The sequence below is a fragment of the Triticum aestivum genome, chromosome 1B (assembly GCF_018294505.1).
Source record: "Triticum aestivum cultivar Chinese Spring chromosome 1B, IWGSC CS RefSeq v2.1, whole genome shotgun sequence".
Taxonomy (NCBI): domain Eukaryota; kingdom Viridiplantae; phylum Streptophyta; class Magnoliopsida; order Poales; family Poaceae; genus Triticum; species Triticum aestivum.
In genome coordinates, this window is record NC_057795.1 from 666352539 (window position 1) to 666371980 (window position 19442).

At 43.2% G+C, this 19442-nt stretch overlaps 1 protein-coding gene across 1 annotated transcript; it reads left to right on the plus strand.

Moving 5' to 3' along the window:
- The first annotated feature begins 16465 nt into the window (after window positions 1-16465).
- LOC123099313 (protein RADIALIS-like 3) lies at window positions 16466-16774 on the plus strand. The gene has a single exon (XM_044521493.1). The coding sequence runs from the start codon at window positions 16508-16510 to the stop codon at window positions 16772-16774; it is 267 nt and encodes an 88-aa protein (XP_044377428.1). The 5' UTR covers window positions 16466-16507.
- Window positions 16775-19442: the final 2668 nt, after the last annotated feature.

Consider the following 19442-nt stretch of genomic DNA (forward strand, 5'->3'; position numbering starts at 1 on the left):
TGCTAACCTCCCCACGAGGTGACAAGTTTTGTTACGTTCTTCGCTTAATGTTCCCTTGTACTAACAATGCAGCTGAGTATGAAGCCTTGCTCCATGGTCTCCGGATGGCTAAAGAGATGAATCTAAGCCGGGTTAAGTGCTTCGGTGACACGGACCTAGTGGCGCAACAAGTGTCCGACACTTGGGATTCCAAGGACCCGCTCATGGCTGCATATCATCGTGAGGTGGATATCATCGCGGGTCATTTTAAGGGCTATCAGGTGGACCACGTGGACCGTCGAAAGAATGAAGCGGCGGACGCTTTAAGCCGGTTGGGCTCTCAATGTAAACCGGTCCCGCCCAATGTTTTTCTGGACGTACTGCATAACCCGTCGGTCAAGCTCCCTGGTGAAGCGGATTTAGCTATTCCTGATCCGGAGGCTCAATTGGTGGCAGCCCTTCACGTCACTCCGGATTGGACGCTCCCTTATCGTGCGTACATGAACCGGGGCGAGTTACCAGAAGATGAGACGTTGGCTCGGCAGATAGTCCGACGATCTAAGTCTATGACTATTATTAATGGTGAATTGCATCATTGCAGCATATCCGGGGCGTTTCAACACTGTGTGTCCCCTGAGGAAGGCTATGAAATATTGCGTTAGATCCACGAAGGATATTGTGGTCACCACGCCGGTTCAAAATCCTTGGTGGCTAAAGCATTTCGCCACGGTTTCTATTGGTTGACTGCTCATGCTGATGCAGAAGATCTAGTCAGACGATGTGATGGTTGCCAAAAGTTTTCCAGACGTGCTCATGTACCGGCCCAAGAATTGAGGATGATTCCGATTACTTGGCCATTTGCAACTTGGGGGCTGGACATGGTTGGACCTTTTAAAAGGTCCAAGGACAAAAAGACCCACCTCTTGGTAGCGGTTGACAAATTTACAAAGTGGGTGGAGGCTGAACCTGTTAGCAAATGTGATGCAGCTACGGCGGTTCAGTTCATCAAAAAGGTGATTTTCCGGTTTGGCTTTCCACACAGTATCATCACAGATAATGGTACCAACTTGTCCAAAGGTGCCATGAAAGAGTTCTGCGAACGTGAGCACATCCGGCTAGATGTTTCTTCAGTAGCACACCCACAGTCCAATGGTCAAGCGGAAAGAGCTAATCAAGAGATCTTAAGAGGCATCAAGCCCCAGCTTATGGTCCTTTTGCAGAGGACACCGGGTTGTTGGGTAGAAAAGCTACCGTCTGTGTTATGGAGTATCAACACTACGCCTAACAGATCCACGGGATACACACCGTTCTTTATGGTCTATGGAGCGGAGGCGGTTCTCCCCAGTGACATCCGTCATGACTCACCTCGTGTGGCAGCTTATGTTGAAGCGGACAACGAGACGGCACGGCAGGACGCTTTGGATCGGTTGGATGAAGAGCGTGACATAGCAGCTGCCCGCTCGGCGATTTACCAACAGGATCTTCGTCGTTACCATAGTCGCCGGGTCAGAACCAGAACTTTTCAAGAAGGAGATTTGGTGCTTCGGCTCATCCAAGACCAGACTGATATGCACAAGTTATCCCCACCTTGGGAGGGACCTTTCGTGGTCAGCAAGAATCTGCACAACGGGTCATACTATCTGATCGATATTCGAGAGCATAAAGACTCACGCACGTCAGAGGAGGAGACCAACAGGCCGTGGAACATAGCTCATCTTCGGCCTTATTATACCTGAGCCATCGGCTCCGCCTATGTACATACTATGACAGTGTATATATCATGAATAAAGTAATAAACCGGAGCCTCAGCTAAAGCGGGGTCTCTGTTCTGTTACATCATGTGTGGTTACATGGAGTTGTTCTGTTTTAAAACGGCCTCTGGTTTACCCCTTGAGTTTGCTTTTCAAAAGCTTTGTGATATTACTTGGGGGCTTGGTCGTGTCCGAACCAATGCAACACCTTTTAATAGGCGAAAGCCACCAGGTCACTTGGGGACATGGTCAAGTCTGAACCAGTCAAGCCTCTTGATCGGCCTAAGGCCATAGAGTCACTTGGGGGCTTGGTCGAACCCGAACCATTGCCACGCCACTTGATCGGCATAATGCCATGGTTTCAGTTGGGGACCTGGCTGACTTGAATCATAGCTACACCTTATAGGGAGCTTGATCGTGTCCGACCATGGTAACACCATCTGATCGGCTCAGTAAAGCCTTCTTTTTTGCAAACAGTTTATCATTGCCTTTGCTTCCATGATTTTTTTATATATATAACTATTATTTTGATTATTGTTGTGTTTCTTAAACCGACAACATTTTTAAGCCGGTTCAAACTGTCAATTGACGAAATTCGGTCCATTTTAAATCTGGAGATAGTTTCACCAGTTTGGTTTGTTCTGTTAACATCCCATTATGGAGTAACAGGGGGCTTGTCATGACCCGGCACGGTTTACGCTGTAAACCGGCATTATAAATACATGAGCTGTTTTCTCCTTTGACGGTAAGGGTTTATACAACCTCCGCTTCAAGATTGGTTAAACCAACTTTATGCCCAGCGATGGCAGGTATTTTGTATCACAATTTTTGATTGTATACCTCCATATTTCATTTCATATATATATGAACATCACAAGTCAACTGGCGTTACAAACCGCCGTGGCGGTTTACGATTTCGTGACTGCAGGCAATATAGATTGAAAATTTCGATCGTTCACGCAAAGGTATCAGTACCTATGCACGAAGGCATATTCAAGGCAAGAGTATTGGCTATCCTATTACAAGGCAACATGGTGCCCAAATAAGATCATTGTTTTTTGGCGGAAAATAATGAACCAGCTATTTAAACCGGCTTCCGGTTCATACTTGCTCGCCGCCCCGGCCTGATGGTTGTGGGTCGTCCTGTGCCGCTTCAGCCTCTTCATCTCTACCCACCGGCTGGAAGTCAACAGTAGTCCAGTCGATTCCCATTAAAGCTTGAAAGACAGCTTCTTCATGGATCAGGGAAGATGGTTCAATATCAGGAGCATAGGTGTGCTTACGGTTTGGGGGGATCAGGTTCTCTGCCTCAGGAACAGGTGCAGCCACTCGCTTGTTCTGATCGTCATATTGAGCTTGATAATGTGACAAATTTGCCTCTTCGACTAGTTGGCAAGCCAGAGGGCGCACCGCCCGGTTTATCGCTCTCAGATCATTCTCGTTGAACTCTGAACCGTCTTCCTTCAAACTGGGATAGCCCTGAGCTGCCTCCACAGGGTCGAAATCTGGCACCCATGCTTTGGCCCAGATTAAAGCATTAATGGCACCGGTTCTAGCAGCAGATTTTTTCAGCTCTTCAATCCGGGCGGGGAGCATGGACAGCCTCCTAAGAGTGTCTTGGATCAAGGAGGGTGCCGGATTGTTGTGGGATGCAGTGGAGATGATTCGCTGCGCCCCGGTGTACAACTGCTCTACTAGGGTATAAACAGCTTTCAATTTCATCCGCACATCTGATCCCAAGTGACCAATACGTGTGCCTATGGCAATACAAGAGCGATCACAAACCGGATTTATCATAATAAAGGCCAAGTTATTACAGAAGTCAAGAAAAGTTTACCAAAGATAGCAGCAGTCATGGCGTGCACTTGTCGCTTCACGCTGGTCAGCTCCTCCACCACCGGTTTAAGGGCAGCTTCAGCGTTTTCAGCCCTTTTTGTTAAAGCGGCCTTTTCAGTATCCCAGCCGGCCCGCTCAGATTTGAACCACTCCTTGAGTTGCTCCATTGTGGTCAAGCAGTTTTCAGTTCATCTTTGGCTTTGGAGGTTTCTGCTTGCCGAGTCTTCAGATTTTCTTGAAGGTCATTGATTTGTACGCCTTGTTGGCATATCTCGCTCTGCAACGAAACAAGAGCACATTCAATATCTTCATTACAAGTCCCGAGTGCATAACCAGTTATACACTTGGCACTTGGGGGCTAATGCATATTTGATCATCATCTACCAACGGAATCACAAAGTCCCAAGCCTAATACGAGTATTCAACTTGGCACTTGGGGGCTAATGGCTATTTGCTCGAACATGTTCTGATGCGGTGCTATGAATTACAGTCCCGGTTTAACTATATTACAGTTAAACCGGCCCTTGGGGGCTAGGAGAGCTAACAACAATTGAAACATTCTAGTAGAAAGAAACATGGAGGTTACCTGAAATTTTTCTTTCATCATCTTCACCAGGCCAGCTTCATAATCACGGCTAGTATACAACCGGTTCAAATAACCAGAATGAAGGTCTTGGGGGCTCAGAGCGGCGTAAGTTGCCAGATCAACATCCCACTTGCCCTTGCTCATGGTGGCAGATTCTTCCTTGGCAGAATGCTTGGCTAAAGCAACCGGGTTACCCAGTTCACTGTGGCCAAAACCAGTAATTACAACATCATCGTCCTTGCTAACGCCGGTTTGACCAGGAATGGTCGTTTTACCGGCAGGACGGATTGGACTGGTGGGTTTCTCAGTCCGGGTCGGGCTCCTGGGCTGGTCAGCAAGAAGGGAGGAATCAATAGGCCTGTCTTCAGCAACAAGACCGTCATCATGCAATGGCGGATCATTGGGCGTGTCTTCACAAATAGCCGCTTCAGGATTTGGGGCGCTATCCGGTTCAGGGGCAGTCTCTTCGTCGACCGTTTTATCCAGACGAGCCTTTTTACTTGGCCTCGGTTTAGCCCTGGAAAGGCACAATAACAGTCAAATACAGCGTATGTTATGCAATGATACACTAGAAATAATATGAAGTGTATGACTTACCCAAGCACCGTTTTAAGCGGTGGCAGCTGAGTAGCTGATGACTCGCCAGATGAAGAGTGGGAAGTGACCTGATAATCGGAGTCAGATGGATTAAGGGGTTGCCGAACACAGCCCGCTTTAGGGTAAGCACTGACAAGCAAATTAGAGACCTCTGAACGACGTTTCCGAACCGGACTGTTTGGTAAACCAGCGGAGGTAACTACCTGGCCGCTGTGCCGAGTTGTGCGGCGAGCTTCATGTTGTTGAGTCTTCATAAGAAATTTGGGATCCAAGTAAGCAAGGGGATGAGAAAATTTAATTTTCTGGTTTGCCCGACGGATTTTTAATGAAGGCGAAGGACTTGAGTCAGAGGAGAGAATAATTACCTCTACATCATCAGCAATACTGGCTTCAGCATCATCCTGACAAATATCATCGTTAATTAGGCGTGTGAAAAGTAAGCCAAGTGAATCAAGTTCTACCTCAAGGTCCGGATTACCCACATCATCATCCACAGCCGGATCAGAAGATGCAGTGGTTTTTCTTTTATAAGCAGTTTTCTTGACAGCTTTGGTCTTTTGCCGGATTGGTTTTTCCGGTTTGTCTGGCTTCTCTGGTTTCTCTTGTGGACGTTTCTTGCTCCAGAATGGGTCATCACCCTGATTTAGCAGCAGTTGAGGTTAAAAATGATATCCAAAATAACAGTAATATATTCAGTAAAGATTAGTCAGAAGTCTTACAGAGGGTGGTTTGTTGATAGCACAGAACGGGAGCAGACAGGTTCAGGCACAGAGATGTTCCGGTTCATTCAACATTTTCTTCACCGCTTCAGTGACCTCATCATTGGTGAGCTGAATATTAATGTGTCCGAGGGGGTCATTGACACTACCAGAGTATTCGCACATTAAACCGGAGCGCTGGGAGAGGGGCAGTATGCTCCATGATATCCAACAACGTGCGAGATCAATTCCGGTCCGACCATTGGCCATGAAGGCTCTGAGCTTGGAGAGTTGGGGAGCGTATTTACTTCTCTCATTGGCGGTTAGCCTTTGCGGGAAGGGATGTGCATTACTGAGTCGCTCAGGACGAAAACTGGGCAAAGGATTCTCATTGGCAGGTGAGGTGTCTCTGCAATAAAACCATGTTTGATTCCATTCCTTGGGGTGGCTGTGCAGTTTGACATGAGGATAAGTGACCTCCTTCCTCTTTTGATTCGCCACACCACCTAATTCTGTGTTGGGCCCGTCGGTGAATTCTGTGCGGCGGTTTACATGAAAGCAGTCTCTAAACAATTCAACCGTGGGTTCTTCTTGAAAGTATGCTTCACAGAGCACTTGGAAGTGACAAATATTGGTAACAGAATTGGGGCCTGTATCTTGCAGACGGAGTTGAAAATTGGCTAGCACATCCCGGTAAAATTTTGAACCGGGCGGATTAAAGCCCCGGGCTAAGTGATCTGCGAACACTACAATTTCTCCCTCCTGAGGTGTGGGTGGACATTCGTTGCCAGGAACCCTCCAATGGATAACATTTTTGCTGCTTAAAGCGCCAGTCAGTACAAGATTGTTTAGCTGAGTTTCGGTGACACGGGAAGGCGCCCAGTTGCATTCATACACTTGTTTGGTCATCTACAAAAAATATGAATCCGGTTCAAGGAATGTGTTGGGACAAAGAGAGAACCGGTGTACCATGCTAAATCGGAGGCAAATACATCTAAACCAGAGTTCTACGAAGCGACAGTATCTGATTAAGGAGTTCTGGCGGTTCAACAAGGGGACTAATGGTGTATACCGGTTTGCTTAATTTTTTCTATGTCAAGTTAAACTGCCTGGTCTAAACATTGAAAGCAACTAAGGTTGCAAATGGCTAAGTATGCAGAAACAGGTTTCACAAGATTTCTTTACAATGAAGGATCTGGAGCCAGATCAGAAACGAAGAAATAAAACAGAACAGTTTTGGATGCCATGAACAGGAGATAATATGTGAGATCTACAGGCGTAGGCACAAGGCTACAGGCAGATACTAAAAGCTACTGTTAATCAGAGCAAGCTGTCACAAGAACTAGCCAGGAGTCTAGTATGAGCATGAGCAGTTCATGGAGTACGGCAAGAACAGGAAACCCTAGAACGGATCTAGGTCGAGGGGAACTAAAGACTTACCTGAGTCGAGGAGATGCGGAGGAGTGCTGCGTCTCTCTGGTGCATTAAGGTTGATGCAGCGGCTCGAGACGATGCAGAGATCGACAGCGGCGACGGAGCTCCGAGGCGAGTGATGCGAGGAAGACGAAGAGAAAGAGGACGAAGGGGAGAAAAGAAATGACCTTTCGGTCCTATTTATAAGGAGAGACACCTGTGTTAGGCACGTGAATCAAGGAACCGCGAATCTGGGAAGTGGAGCTGTTGCCTCGATTATTGCGGATCTGTTAAATAAAGAAGATATCATGAATGCTATCTTTAACGGAGACGTCATGCCGGTTCACAGCAGCTCGAGAAGGTGACGTCACGGCGGTTCAACGATTTCAAGAAAGTATTTGCAGATGAAGATTTTTATCAAGGATTGACATGAACCTGTTCAAATCAATCTGGGGCCTAATGTTGGGGATATTACTACTGGGCGTAAACCAGCCTATCTGGGCCGGGTTAACTTCATCAGTAGATCAACAGTGTAGAAGCCCAAGAGGCATGAAAGTAAGGGCCCAAGGTCTATAGTCGGTTTAGCACCTGTAGCTATAAACTGGCCCGGCATGTAAACTTGTATCATAAGTTAGGAATAGAGAGAGACCAACCCGGATGTGTATGAACCGGAGATTGGGACTCTCTGAACCGACGGGCGTCACCCATGTACATAAGGGGACGACCCGGGACGGTTCAAGGACAACAACTCGAGGCCTAGGAGAAGCTTATTTGCTCCCTAGTCATCGAGACCACATCAATCCCATCACAACTAGACGTAGGCTTTTACCTTCACCGAAGGGGCCGAACTAGTATAACTCTTGTGTCTTTGCGTCCGCTTTAACCCCTTCAAGTTAAACCGTAGCGATGGCTCCACGACTAAGTCCTTTCATGAGGACATTTGCCGTGACAAAACCACGACACATAGGGCATATTTCCTTCATTAGATTCTCCAATAAATTCCTTGCTCCTGCAGCTTTGATAACCCACGGGTGCAGGGGATCAGTTGTAGCCTTTTCAATAAGATTGTCAAACCCAACGAAGAGCTAAAGGTAGAATTAATATTCTCTCAAGTTCTATCAATCACTGATGCAACTCTATGCAAACTTAATGTTTGCTTTACCTAGAACAAGAAATAAAACTACTTTGCGAGAACAAAACAATAGCTTTGCAACAATATAAAGATATAGGTGCTGTTTTAATAAAAAGAATAATAAAGAAAAGGGTTTTGAAAAAAAAGAAATGACTGTCCTTGGGCAATTGGGTATGAAATGATCGTGATAATCCTCTATTGCAGTTTTTTATGCGGGAGAGGCCTAAGCTAACATATTATCCGTACTTGAATCATATGTTCTTATGAATGGAACTCTAGCAAGCATCCGCAAATATCAAAGATTCATTAAGGTAAAACCTAATCATAACATTAAGTTATAATGTCCCCTTTAATCCCATATGCAACAACTCACGAAGTGGAGTTTAGCTTTCTATCACTCCAGCAAATTAATCACATATTGCAACACCCTACAGCATGAATCATACACGTGTGTGCGAAACGACGGGCACCATAGGACAGCACCATAATAGCATACAACTCATTTCAACCATAGCATATCACAATTAACCCACAGGATAAAAGAAAACTACCCAGACATAATAGAGATGCAACACATCATTGGATAATAATATTTAGCATTAAACACCATGTTCGGGTATTTATTACAGTGGGGTGAGAGAAGGTAAACCACTGCATGGAGAGGCAGAAAGATGTTGATGACGGCGGCAAAGTTGATGGAAAAGATCGTCATCATGATGATTCCCCCAACGGCGCTCTAGCGCTACTGGGAGAGAGGGGGTAGAGGCTCCCCTCCTTCTTCTTCTTACTAGGCATTCCCCATAGATGGGAGAAGGTTTCCCCCTCTTGACCTTGGCCTCCATGGCTCCCGGAGGATGGCAGCCCCTCCGATATTGGATCTCTCCTCCTCGGTTTCTCTTTGTTTTTGGTACTGTTTTCTGGTCGAACACCACTTCTTTTATACCCGTAGATCCGTAAATCCGATCGGGCTGAAATTTTGAGGGGATTTTTCACCGGAAATTAGCTTCTTCCAGTGAAAGAAGAGCTCCAACCAAACTAAGGGCTGCTCACACGGGCCCATGGCGCAGCCAGGGTGGCCGCGCTCCTGCCCGTGTGGGGCCCTCAGGCATCATTTTGTGTTGATTCCTTCGCCCAAAAATCATATATATTCCTAGAAAATCATATTAAACCACTGTAATATTTTAAGATTCCTAGATATTGATTTTCTATACAACCAAAAACAAGTAGATAACATTATTTGGCACCGGGCACTAGATTAATAAGTTCATCCAGAAAAATAATCTAAAGTGCACCAAAACCATATATAATTGATGTTAATACTTCATAAATTATAGATACATTGGAGACGTATCAAGATTTGACTAGATTCCCGCGACCAAAGAAAGAAGCAACAGAATTCCATCCAAGAGCGTTAACCGTTGTTGCTGCTAGTGTTAATCCTAGTGCTTCAGCCTACAAGATAGAAGAAACATTTTCGTAGAAGTTTGAACAAATATAGTAAGATTGTTAGAATCATTTTTGAGAAAAATTCCATGACCAGTTTCATCTTTTGCTATCTCCAGATTGTAAGTTGCATCACTATAAGCCGAGAGAACTGCAAATTGAGACTTGTGTTTGGATCTTGGTAAGGTGTATCATTATTGATGATGGAACCTATTTTGATCTCCTAGTCTCCTCTATTAATCCTGCATTAAGCATTGGTTTTTGGTAGCACAGAAGACAAGCACGGGACTCCACTTCTTCTTATTAAAAAGAAGATCATCCGTAGCTTTCTAAATATCCCATAGAAGAGTAAAAATAGTATCTAGATTTAATTCAACATACTGAGAAGACTGAGCCATTTGAATCACATCAGTGGGATATAAATCAGGACTTGACTCATCAGACTTGAGACCTAATATGAACCATATGAGATATTATATTTATAGAAGCTAGAGACGAAGATCTGTTTCAGTATCACCACATTGCAACATTATTTTTAATATGAGTAGAATACTTGGATCCTGTTACTCCGGTAGCTAGTGCCCGTCTTAAAATTCTTTAGGCAAAAGTTTTGACCCTAGGAGCCAAATTTTTTCTTTTGCAAACCTGATTAAAGGTAGAATCTTAGGCTCTGAACATGCATTGTTTGGGGCTTGGGACCAGAATGGGGCTTGCTGCATCAAAGCTTTGTAAGCACTTTTCGTGGTGCATTCTACATTAGAAGTGTGAGTCCAGCATAAAGTATCATCCATTTTAACATTAGTTATAGGAGGATCTGAAATTTGTTTTTAAACACTTATCAAAGAATATGCTAATTTTATCATCATCCCAACTTTTACAATTGGGTTTTCAAAGGTCACTCACAACTTTGGGACAAGGCCTATCTAAATTGGGGTTCAGATAATCATAGACGTTGTCCCAGTATTTGCACCAAAGACTAGTCCAAATGCAAGTAGTTACATTAGCAATTTGAGTTTGAATAGCCTTGCAAGTCAAAGGGAGAATTTTGAGGATAGAGGACGAGAAAGCAGATATAGGAATATGAACACCGGCTTTCCAAATAGAAGAGTTACGAAAATATTTGGCTTTGAGAATTTTAGTAAAAAGGGAATTGTGATTCTTAATAATTCTCCAAGCCATTGTAGAAACAATGGACTTATTCATCGTATATAAATCTCTTATGCAGTTATGCTTAGGCCACAACATAGGTTTGCAATTATCATCCCAAGCTCTAAAGTAAATAGGTTTAGAATCATTGTCCTTGTTGATATGAGTGCACCAGAATTTTCTAATAATGGAAGTGAGTTTATTGATGGTGGATTTATTTAACATGATATTAGACATGGAATAAATAGGGAGAGAAGCAAAAACCGATTTAATAAGAGTGAGCCTCCCTGCATGAGACAACATGTTTGCCTTGTAATAATTAAGTTTGTATTTAAATTTATCAATAAATGTCTATTTTTACCAGGAAGAATAAGAGGATGCCCAAGATGAGTACTATTAAACTCCATATTAGGAGAAAGGGAAATGGTTTTAATTTGGCTGCTTAGATTGTCGCCAGTATACTTACTAAAAAGTATGGCGGATTTATTATAATTAGGGGTTTGAGAAGAGACATCACAAAACTAATTGATGATAGAAGCAATAATTTTGACATCCGCATTATCTGCCATGCCACACACAATCAGACCATCAGCAAACATCAGAGAGAATAGGGGGACAATCTAGCCCTAGATGGATACTACTCAAATGACTGGCATTTAAAGCCTTCTGCATGGAAAGTGGAAACTCGTTAGCTACAAATATAAAGAGATACATCGACAAAGGGTAGCCTTGTCGGATGCCTCGAGAACCCCTAAAGCTGCCAAATGGTTGCTCATTAATGCTAACAGTAAAGGTGGCAAAAGAAATGCATTCCATGATTAGATCTATGAAATGACCATGCAACCCATTACGTAGCAAAGCCCTCCTAATGAAGCACCTCTCAATTCTGTCAAAAGCTTTGGCTAAATCAGTTTTAGGAATAAAAGCTTTGTGCTTCCAGGAGTTAATTAAGAAGAAAGGGGTGAGTGATTTATTAAGGAACAATAATATTATTAGAAATCCTTCTACCCTGAACAAAAGCTTGCTAAGACTCATGGATGTAATCAGGAAGAAGATCTAGAGTATTAGCTAAAGTATTTGTGATGATTTTCTACATGACTAATGGGCTTAAAATCTTGAGGGATTTTGGTCTTTCTTCGAAATTAAAGTAATGCGGGTTTTATTAAGTTGAGGATGAGGCTTGCCCCTTGTGTAGAAATCTTTTACTAATATAGTTACATCTTATCCTATCCACTTCCAAGATGGGAGGTAGAAGGCTACATTAATCCCATCTGGTCCATGGGATGCAATCCTCTTCATTACTTTAAGAACCTGCAAAACTTCATCTTTATATGGTATGGAAGTACAATCCATGATGTTCTCACTATTATTGGTCGAAGAAGGCAAAGTATTTAAGTTGGCATTACTAGTTGAAAATAAATTAGTGCAGTAATTTATAAATCACACAATTTCATCTGGAATCTGTAAAATTAATTGTTACTATCAATAATAGAACTAATCCTATTCTTCCTTCTCCTCTTGAGAACAGAATTATGAAAATAATTATTATTCCGACCCCTTCTCTAACCCAATGCCCTCTTAGCTCTTTGCTTGTAAAATTTTGTTAGCTTGGTCATAATTTTGTCATGAAATACACCAAGATAGCTTATTCATTGTGGTCCTGCAAATGACTATGTTTAGTCTAAAAAAATTCCTGATCCTGAGCATGCCTGCAAGAAGGGAAGTTCTAACATGGAAAGGTTTTTTATTAGTAGATCTAACAGGGAATGGTTAGTGTTGTCCTATCCTCATTGCCCACCTTCATTATGAGTTGCTTATTGCTCTATAGGAATCATTGGAAATGTTGGTAATTACAAAGGCACCACTTCTGACATGAAATAGGCTTTTTCCCCGCTTTATAAATAAATTAACCAACAAGTCCACGAGCTGACAAAACTAAAATAGTTAGCTGGGGAAACAACACAAACACGCCCAAAAGAAAGCATAAAAGAAAGATGAAAAAGGCCGCCAAGTGGCCGGGAGCTTAGGTGATCTGCGACAAATCAAGAAGGCATGGAGCAACAGTCATAGCGACCACCGTGTGTCCTAGCCAGTCTCGATCACATTATCTAGAGAGTGGGTGTTAATGCTCCAGAAATGCAATGAATTTGAAGATAGAGTCAGAGCCCCACCTAAGAATGACACGCTCAATCATGAAACATTTGGACAAGAATAATCCTCCCATTGCTGCCTGGGACTTAATTTGCAGACCTGAAAATAAAGGAGGATTGGGCATAATTAATCAACATACACAGAATATTTTTCTACTTCTTAAGATGGTGCATAAATTCCTCAACTATGTTGATCTTTCTTGGGTAAACCTGATCTAGGAGCTTACTATCAAAATGGAACCCCCAATGAGCAGCTTTCCAATTGTTCATCCTGGTGGAGAAATTGCCTTAAGTTCTTGCACATCTATAAAACTCATGTTGGTTGATTTGTTTAGAACGGTCGGTCCATTGATCTTTGGCATGACAAATGGCAGGACAACCCTAGTATTAGAAAATGTCCATACTCGCATTCTTTTTCTTAGAATAAACATAGATCCTTGCAAAGCTTGTAACTTGGAAGATTTCTCAGATCATTTCCATCTACCTCTCTCTGAAGAAGCTTACACTAAATTCCAAGAGCTTGATACAATGTCACAAAAATTGCAGCCCACTTCAGAGACATACAATTGGAATCTACCTCTAGGTGCCTCCAACTTCAAAGTGTCCAAAGCATACTAGTTTATCATTGTGGATCATCCAGTCATGCCAGCTATCAAATGGGTATGGAGGTCTTGTTGTCAGCTCAAACACAAAATCTTCTTATGGCTACTTCGCTAGAATAGACGCAACACTAGAGCAATGCTTCATAAGAAGAATTTTTCTCTTGCTTGTTATACTTGTGTTATGTCTGGCATGCAGGGAAACTAGAGGTCATCTTTTCATCCATTGTCCTTTTGCACATGTATGTTGGACATACCTTTTCCCATCTTAGAAACCAAGCTACCAAGGAGTCCAAGCAGATATTGATCACATCAAGGAACTCCTGGGAATGCCTTTCTCTTTTGAGATCATAATTTTAGCCTCATGGGAAATTTGGACAACAAGGAATGACTTCATCTTCAAAGGCATTACTCCTAGCCTTTATACTTGCAGGAAGAAGTTTAAGGATGAGCTCAAATAAACTATCCACAGAGCAAAGAGAAAAGGGTATCTTCATATTGAAACATGGGTCAACTCTTTTAGATATAGTTGACCTATGAGACTATTGTTGTTGTTTAGCTTTTTTCTTCTTTGCTTTTGTTTTTCCCTGGAACATCTCATCTATACTGTTTATTTGAAAATTAACAAAATAAAGCAACAGAGTCTTGTTGTTTCCCTAAAAAAAACTTTCTTCACTCACCTATATATATACTTGCCCAGGAGGCTCCATACTATACACAAAGCATTACGCCAGTTTCCTCATCTCTAATCCTCTTACGTGTATCGACCATAAGTTCCTAGACCTAGCTCCAGAATGCTAGTTGTTTTTGTCATGCTACGTTGATGTTGATACTATGAGAGTGGTTTCAGTCCGTCAGGAAAGTTTTGTAAGTTATCTTATATTGGATGATTTGTGGACAACATTTTTTGATTGTGGTGAAAGCATGACCGTATCATAAACCAGGGTAAAACTTATCTCAAGCTTGCTAAACGTTGTGGCCACGAAAATAAAGACCGAAAAACGAGGACACATGTAGCTACGGCCATATTATTCCTACTAGCAATAATAGCATTAATGAATACATTGGCCACACTAGCTCTAATTTAGCTTGTTAGAATGAACCCGTGGCAGCGGGGGTAGTGTGTGCCATGCACGTACCTTGTGAAGAGGATAAAGCCGGAGGGATGCCGTTTCCTTTTCAGGTGAAAAGAAAGAAAGAAGGGCGGGTAGCTTTGAATCCACGGCATATATAGCGACGCCCGCTACCCCTAGCCTGGATTCTGATCCTCATCTCCAGCAACTTGTTGAGAGAACTGAATCCGGATCCCAGAGCTTTTGTGCTGAAATTTGGAATATGGCCAGCCGATGATGCAGTGACACGGAATCCTGTCCGGTCCAGGACTACTACTTGGCATCCATATAGGGAGGGATCAGCCAATTATCCACCAAGCAGCAGGCAAAGAAGAAGATACTGTATACCAAGTTACCAACCAATGATGGCTCAGACAGAGCCCAAAAGCGTTCCCACTTTGCTTCTTTCGTGAAGATAGATGGTAGATGATGTTTGTACTTACACATTCAGCCTGGTTGATTAAAAAAATGAAAAAAATCAGGCGGGTTGTTCTGAAAAACTAAACATAAGAATCGAAACATACAGTGTAGATAGAAAGTTGGTTCCTCCATACAAGCTAATGTATATATTCTGCAAAATGCGAGATGCCTTTTATGTTATCTACCTTCTCACTTGGAGACATGACTCTATGGTCAAACGAAGGATATCCGATTTTCCGGAGCCCGGCGCTGAATTATAGTATTGCAACAAGTTTATAACAAATCTTCGCCCAAGATCAAATTGCAGGCAAGGAGGGAAAGATCTATGTCGCCTATTTCAGTGGGCATGGGTCACTAATTTCATTTTCCCCAAACACGTCACGCCCACTCGGCTGTAGCGCGTCATCATTTTCGTCAAGAAGAAAGCGCTAAGATACTGTGGATTGTATGTAGGATAAAGTTATGTTTTACTAACGTACATGAACTGTATTATGATGGCCTGCCTTAGAGAATACTGGCAAAATATGCAAGAGCAAATGTCATCCTGTAGGAAGCAGAAAAACACCCAAAAAATGACGACAAAAACATGCGTGTTAGCAACTGAATTTTTTACCTTTGCCAAATATAGAAGACATACATGCAGATATAAATTAGTTCTTATGTACAAGATAAGATATAAATTCCACAGAATATGTGATGCCCCCTCCTCTCCTTTTATTTGCCCTTTCACTCGAGGGGGAAAACACTCTGGTCACTCAAACTTGCCCAGAAGGAACACGTTCCAAACAAACCAAGCTTCCGTTTTCGCTCCGCAGGGTTAATTAGAAATCCGAAGTAGATAATACTACAACATATTCAATTTGTAACGATCATATATCATATGCTGCCATGTTTAAAAATATAGGACCACGCTTGTGATAACCTGCTTTTACTGTGATGCTGCTATTTGGAAGTTAATTAACCCATGCATGCATGACCGTGGAACAATAGAAACTGCTTGCAGAAATACTAAATGAAATAAGTACGTATTTTGCTGGTTTATTTATCTTCCTGAGAAGCTTTTGCTCTGATTAAGCGTTGGAGATATGACGGGGAATCCTGCATCTTTCCCATGGCCTTTTACACAGATTTAATTCCGATGAAAAGATCTCCGGTGGCTGGATGGTGGACCGGTCCACATGCCCGCAAGAATCAAACCCGACGCAAGTTGCACCCACCGCCCCCTCCACAGTCCAGTGCATCCGATGCAAACCCCAGCCCTCCTAGGACTCTGTGAGTAAGCAGCAAGCAAGCTAGGCGCCAGGAGGAGGATGGCATTCTGGCAATGTTTCCAAGACCTTTGGAGATGGAAAGATAGATATATTCCTTCGGTCCCCGGACCCAGAGGGTGTTCATCTCCCTCTTTGGAATCTGTTGGTCGACCGGGTGGTGGAGATCATTCGTGCGACATGTAAAGAATGGAGGCTCTATTTATAGGCTCCCATGGCCTATAAATAGCAGCCATCATAGCAAAGAGAGCCACCAAACCAAACCACCAGAGCTTCTACAAGAGCAAAAGACTACCTCACTTCCAGGAGCCCCCAGCACCCCAGGCACAAGAAAGTAGTGTTCTTAGTTCGAGTAGAACATCACATCTCACCTGAGGATGTCTTCCGGGTCGTCGTCGCGGAGCACCTCCCCGAGCTCCGACTCGGAGTGGAGCAAGAAGGAGAACAAGATGTTCGAGGAGGCGCTCGCCTACTACGGCGTGAGCGCCCCCAACCTCTGGGAGAAGGTGGCCAGCGCCATGGGGGGCACCAAGTCCGCCGAGGAGGTGCGCCGCCACTTCCAGATCCTTGTCGATGACGTCAACAGCATCGAGCATGGCCGCATCCCATTCCCCAAGTACAAGACCCAGGGCTTCTGGACCTAATAAAAGGTATAATTCTCAACAGACATAGGATGCTTTGCTTCTAACAAGTTTTCAGTCGAGCTTGAGCATAATAAAGCATACCAGTTACTGCAGTATTTGTCTGCTTGCTGGGGCTTTGTCGTTAGCATAGATGCTTTAACTCAAAAGGCACACCATGCAGGGTATTTATGTACTACTTTTTGTTTTTCTTTAGAGGTTACTTAGCAACATGCATGCATGACGACTGGCACCACAAACTAACTCTCTATAAGCCAAACTGCTTAATGGCAGCCACCCTGGCCCACTTTATCAGTGGTTTAATCTTAGGTCTTAGCACAATCAGACAAAAAAATCCCTACTTCCAAAGAAAAAGCTTGGAAAAGTACAGTTTCTGGTGGTCTAGCTAGAACAAAACAAGTCTCTTCTGTTTGAGTATTTGTGTTCAGAGTTCAGATAAGCTTACAGCGCAAGTGTCTTCTCATCTTTTCAGGATCAATGAAGCAGCGTAAGCTCCAGTGGACAGTGAACAAAGTTGTACAAACTAGATCTCTTAAGAATGGGCCGATGTTCTAGGAGGAAGCAAGGGTATCCAGCATTGGTTAGAATAACAGGAAGGAATGGAGTATTGTTTATTGTGTGGACAAAGTATGGTTAGGCCCTGTCCAAGGTTAAGTCTGTTAGATTCTTGTCTACATTCATGAACTGCAGGTTGTTTATTATCCCGTGGAACCAAGTCATCAAATAAAATGGCATGTGAACTCATGTGTCTGTGTTATTTGTAAGAAGTTGTGCCTGTAGCAATTTGTTGTCTCCAATATCTGGTTTGCTGGCCACCATGTTCAGTTTGGACTCCACAGGTCCAGAAAGCACACAGAATCCTTGTCACCCCTACCTTCCTAAAAGAGAGGTCACTAAACTTTGTTCAAGAACCACAGGAAGAACCTAATGCCAGAATAATCGACATCTGAGCCCACCAATATTCACTGTTAAGGATCATTGAATCTAGGGTGGTATTACGGCCGGTAAAATCAAGAACAATCCTTGAGATTGGCTATAAGATAGGATAATTATTTCAAACACTGCAAAGTACAGTATAATCAAGTACAACCGGCTGTATATATCAAGTCAAAGCTGAACAATTATAGAAGATCATGGAGCACAGAAATGGACATATGGCGATTCCATATTGTTTCCAGACATAAAAATTACACTCTTCTCTACAAGTAATAGGACGAAACTAAACTTCATTGATAACAAGGCAGGACAAGTACATCAATCAAGATAAAACCATATTAGCAACTATAGTGGGCACACAAATCACAGTGTCACGCACTAATAATACTTCAATAATCCAAGCAGCATCCGCCACATTGTCATCTAAATTTAACAGCTTGGGTACAACAAATACAGGCTAGCATCACACACAAATGACACATACCTAGCTATGAGCTCGCATTGCCCTTTTTTGCCATATTCGCCGCGGCGCCCTTGCTCTACAGGAGGCACCACATAAACCTATGTGAAGAGGAGAAAGCTGGGCGGTCACCAATTCCTTTTCAGGGGAAAATAAATCTCGCTTTGAATCCCCAGCATTGTGACGCTCGTCATGCCAGGGAGACCACCCTGGCCTAGATTCCAATTCCGCCCCTACCACTTGACCGGTGAGGCGAATCCAGCTCCTTGTCGACGATGTCAACAACGACATCAAGCACGACCGCATCCCCTTCCCCAAGTACAAGACCCACGGATTCTAGACCTAGTAAAAGGTACAAGTCTCAGCGGACATAGGATACTCTTATGTTAACGAAGTTTTCAGTTGAGCATAAGCGTACCAGTTACTGATGTATTTGTCTGCTTCCTGGGAAAAGCATGCCATGCATGACTGTTGTTAGCATAAAGATGTTTTTTTAACTCTAAGGCATAGCATGCAGGGGTATTTATGCATATTTCTTCTTCTTTAGGCGTCACTTACCACCAGGCATACATGACAACTGGCACCATCAACTCTATGAGCCAAACTGCTTAGGGCATGTACAATGGTGCTATCTTAGGTGTGCCACGTAGGATCGTTGAGGTCGAAAAAGGGCACTTTATTACTTAAAAGGTTTAAGCATTACACCCGACCTCTGCATAACTAAGATGGACACAGCCAAACAAAGTCCTCTCGCACAAACAAAAAATAAAAAGGCGAAATACCAAGAAACATGTAGAGACAGTATAACGCCTAAAGCGGAGGTGGACCAATCGTAAGATCATGCTGCCACCCATGTTGGGGAAAAGTATCCCTAACCGTATCCCCTAATCATGTACACACCTCTGTAAACAAGTCTCGATTCTGCACACGTTAAAGAGAGGACCATAAACGAAGAGTCCCGGTACATCTGTAGATAACCTGCATCAGAGAAGTACTTTTATCATTAAAAACCTTATCATTTCTACATAGACAAAGCGACCAAATAACGGCAAGCGCTCCACCCTAAGCAGACTTCTAAACCTGTGATCAATCCCATGTAACCAGTTGCCAAATACATTAGCAACACTACAAGAAGGATACAAGCCAGAAGCTATCTGGATGAGTGACCATATAGAATGAGCCAATTTGCAATGGAAGAACAAATATTTTATTGCCTCATCATGGAGACAAAAGACATATTGTGGACTTCCATGCCAATTTCTCTTAATAATGTTA

Excerpts from the sequence above, each read along its gene's own strand:
- LOC123099313 (XM_044521493.1), top strand. The coding sequence starts at position 16,508 with ATGTCTTCCGGGTCGTCGTCGCGGAGCACCTCCCCGAGCTCCGACTCG.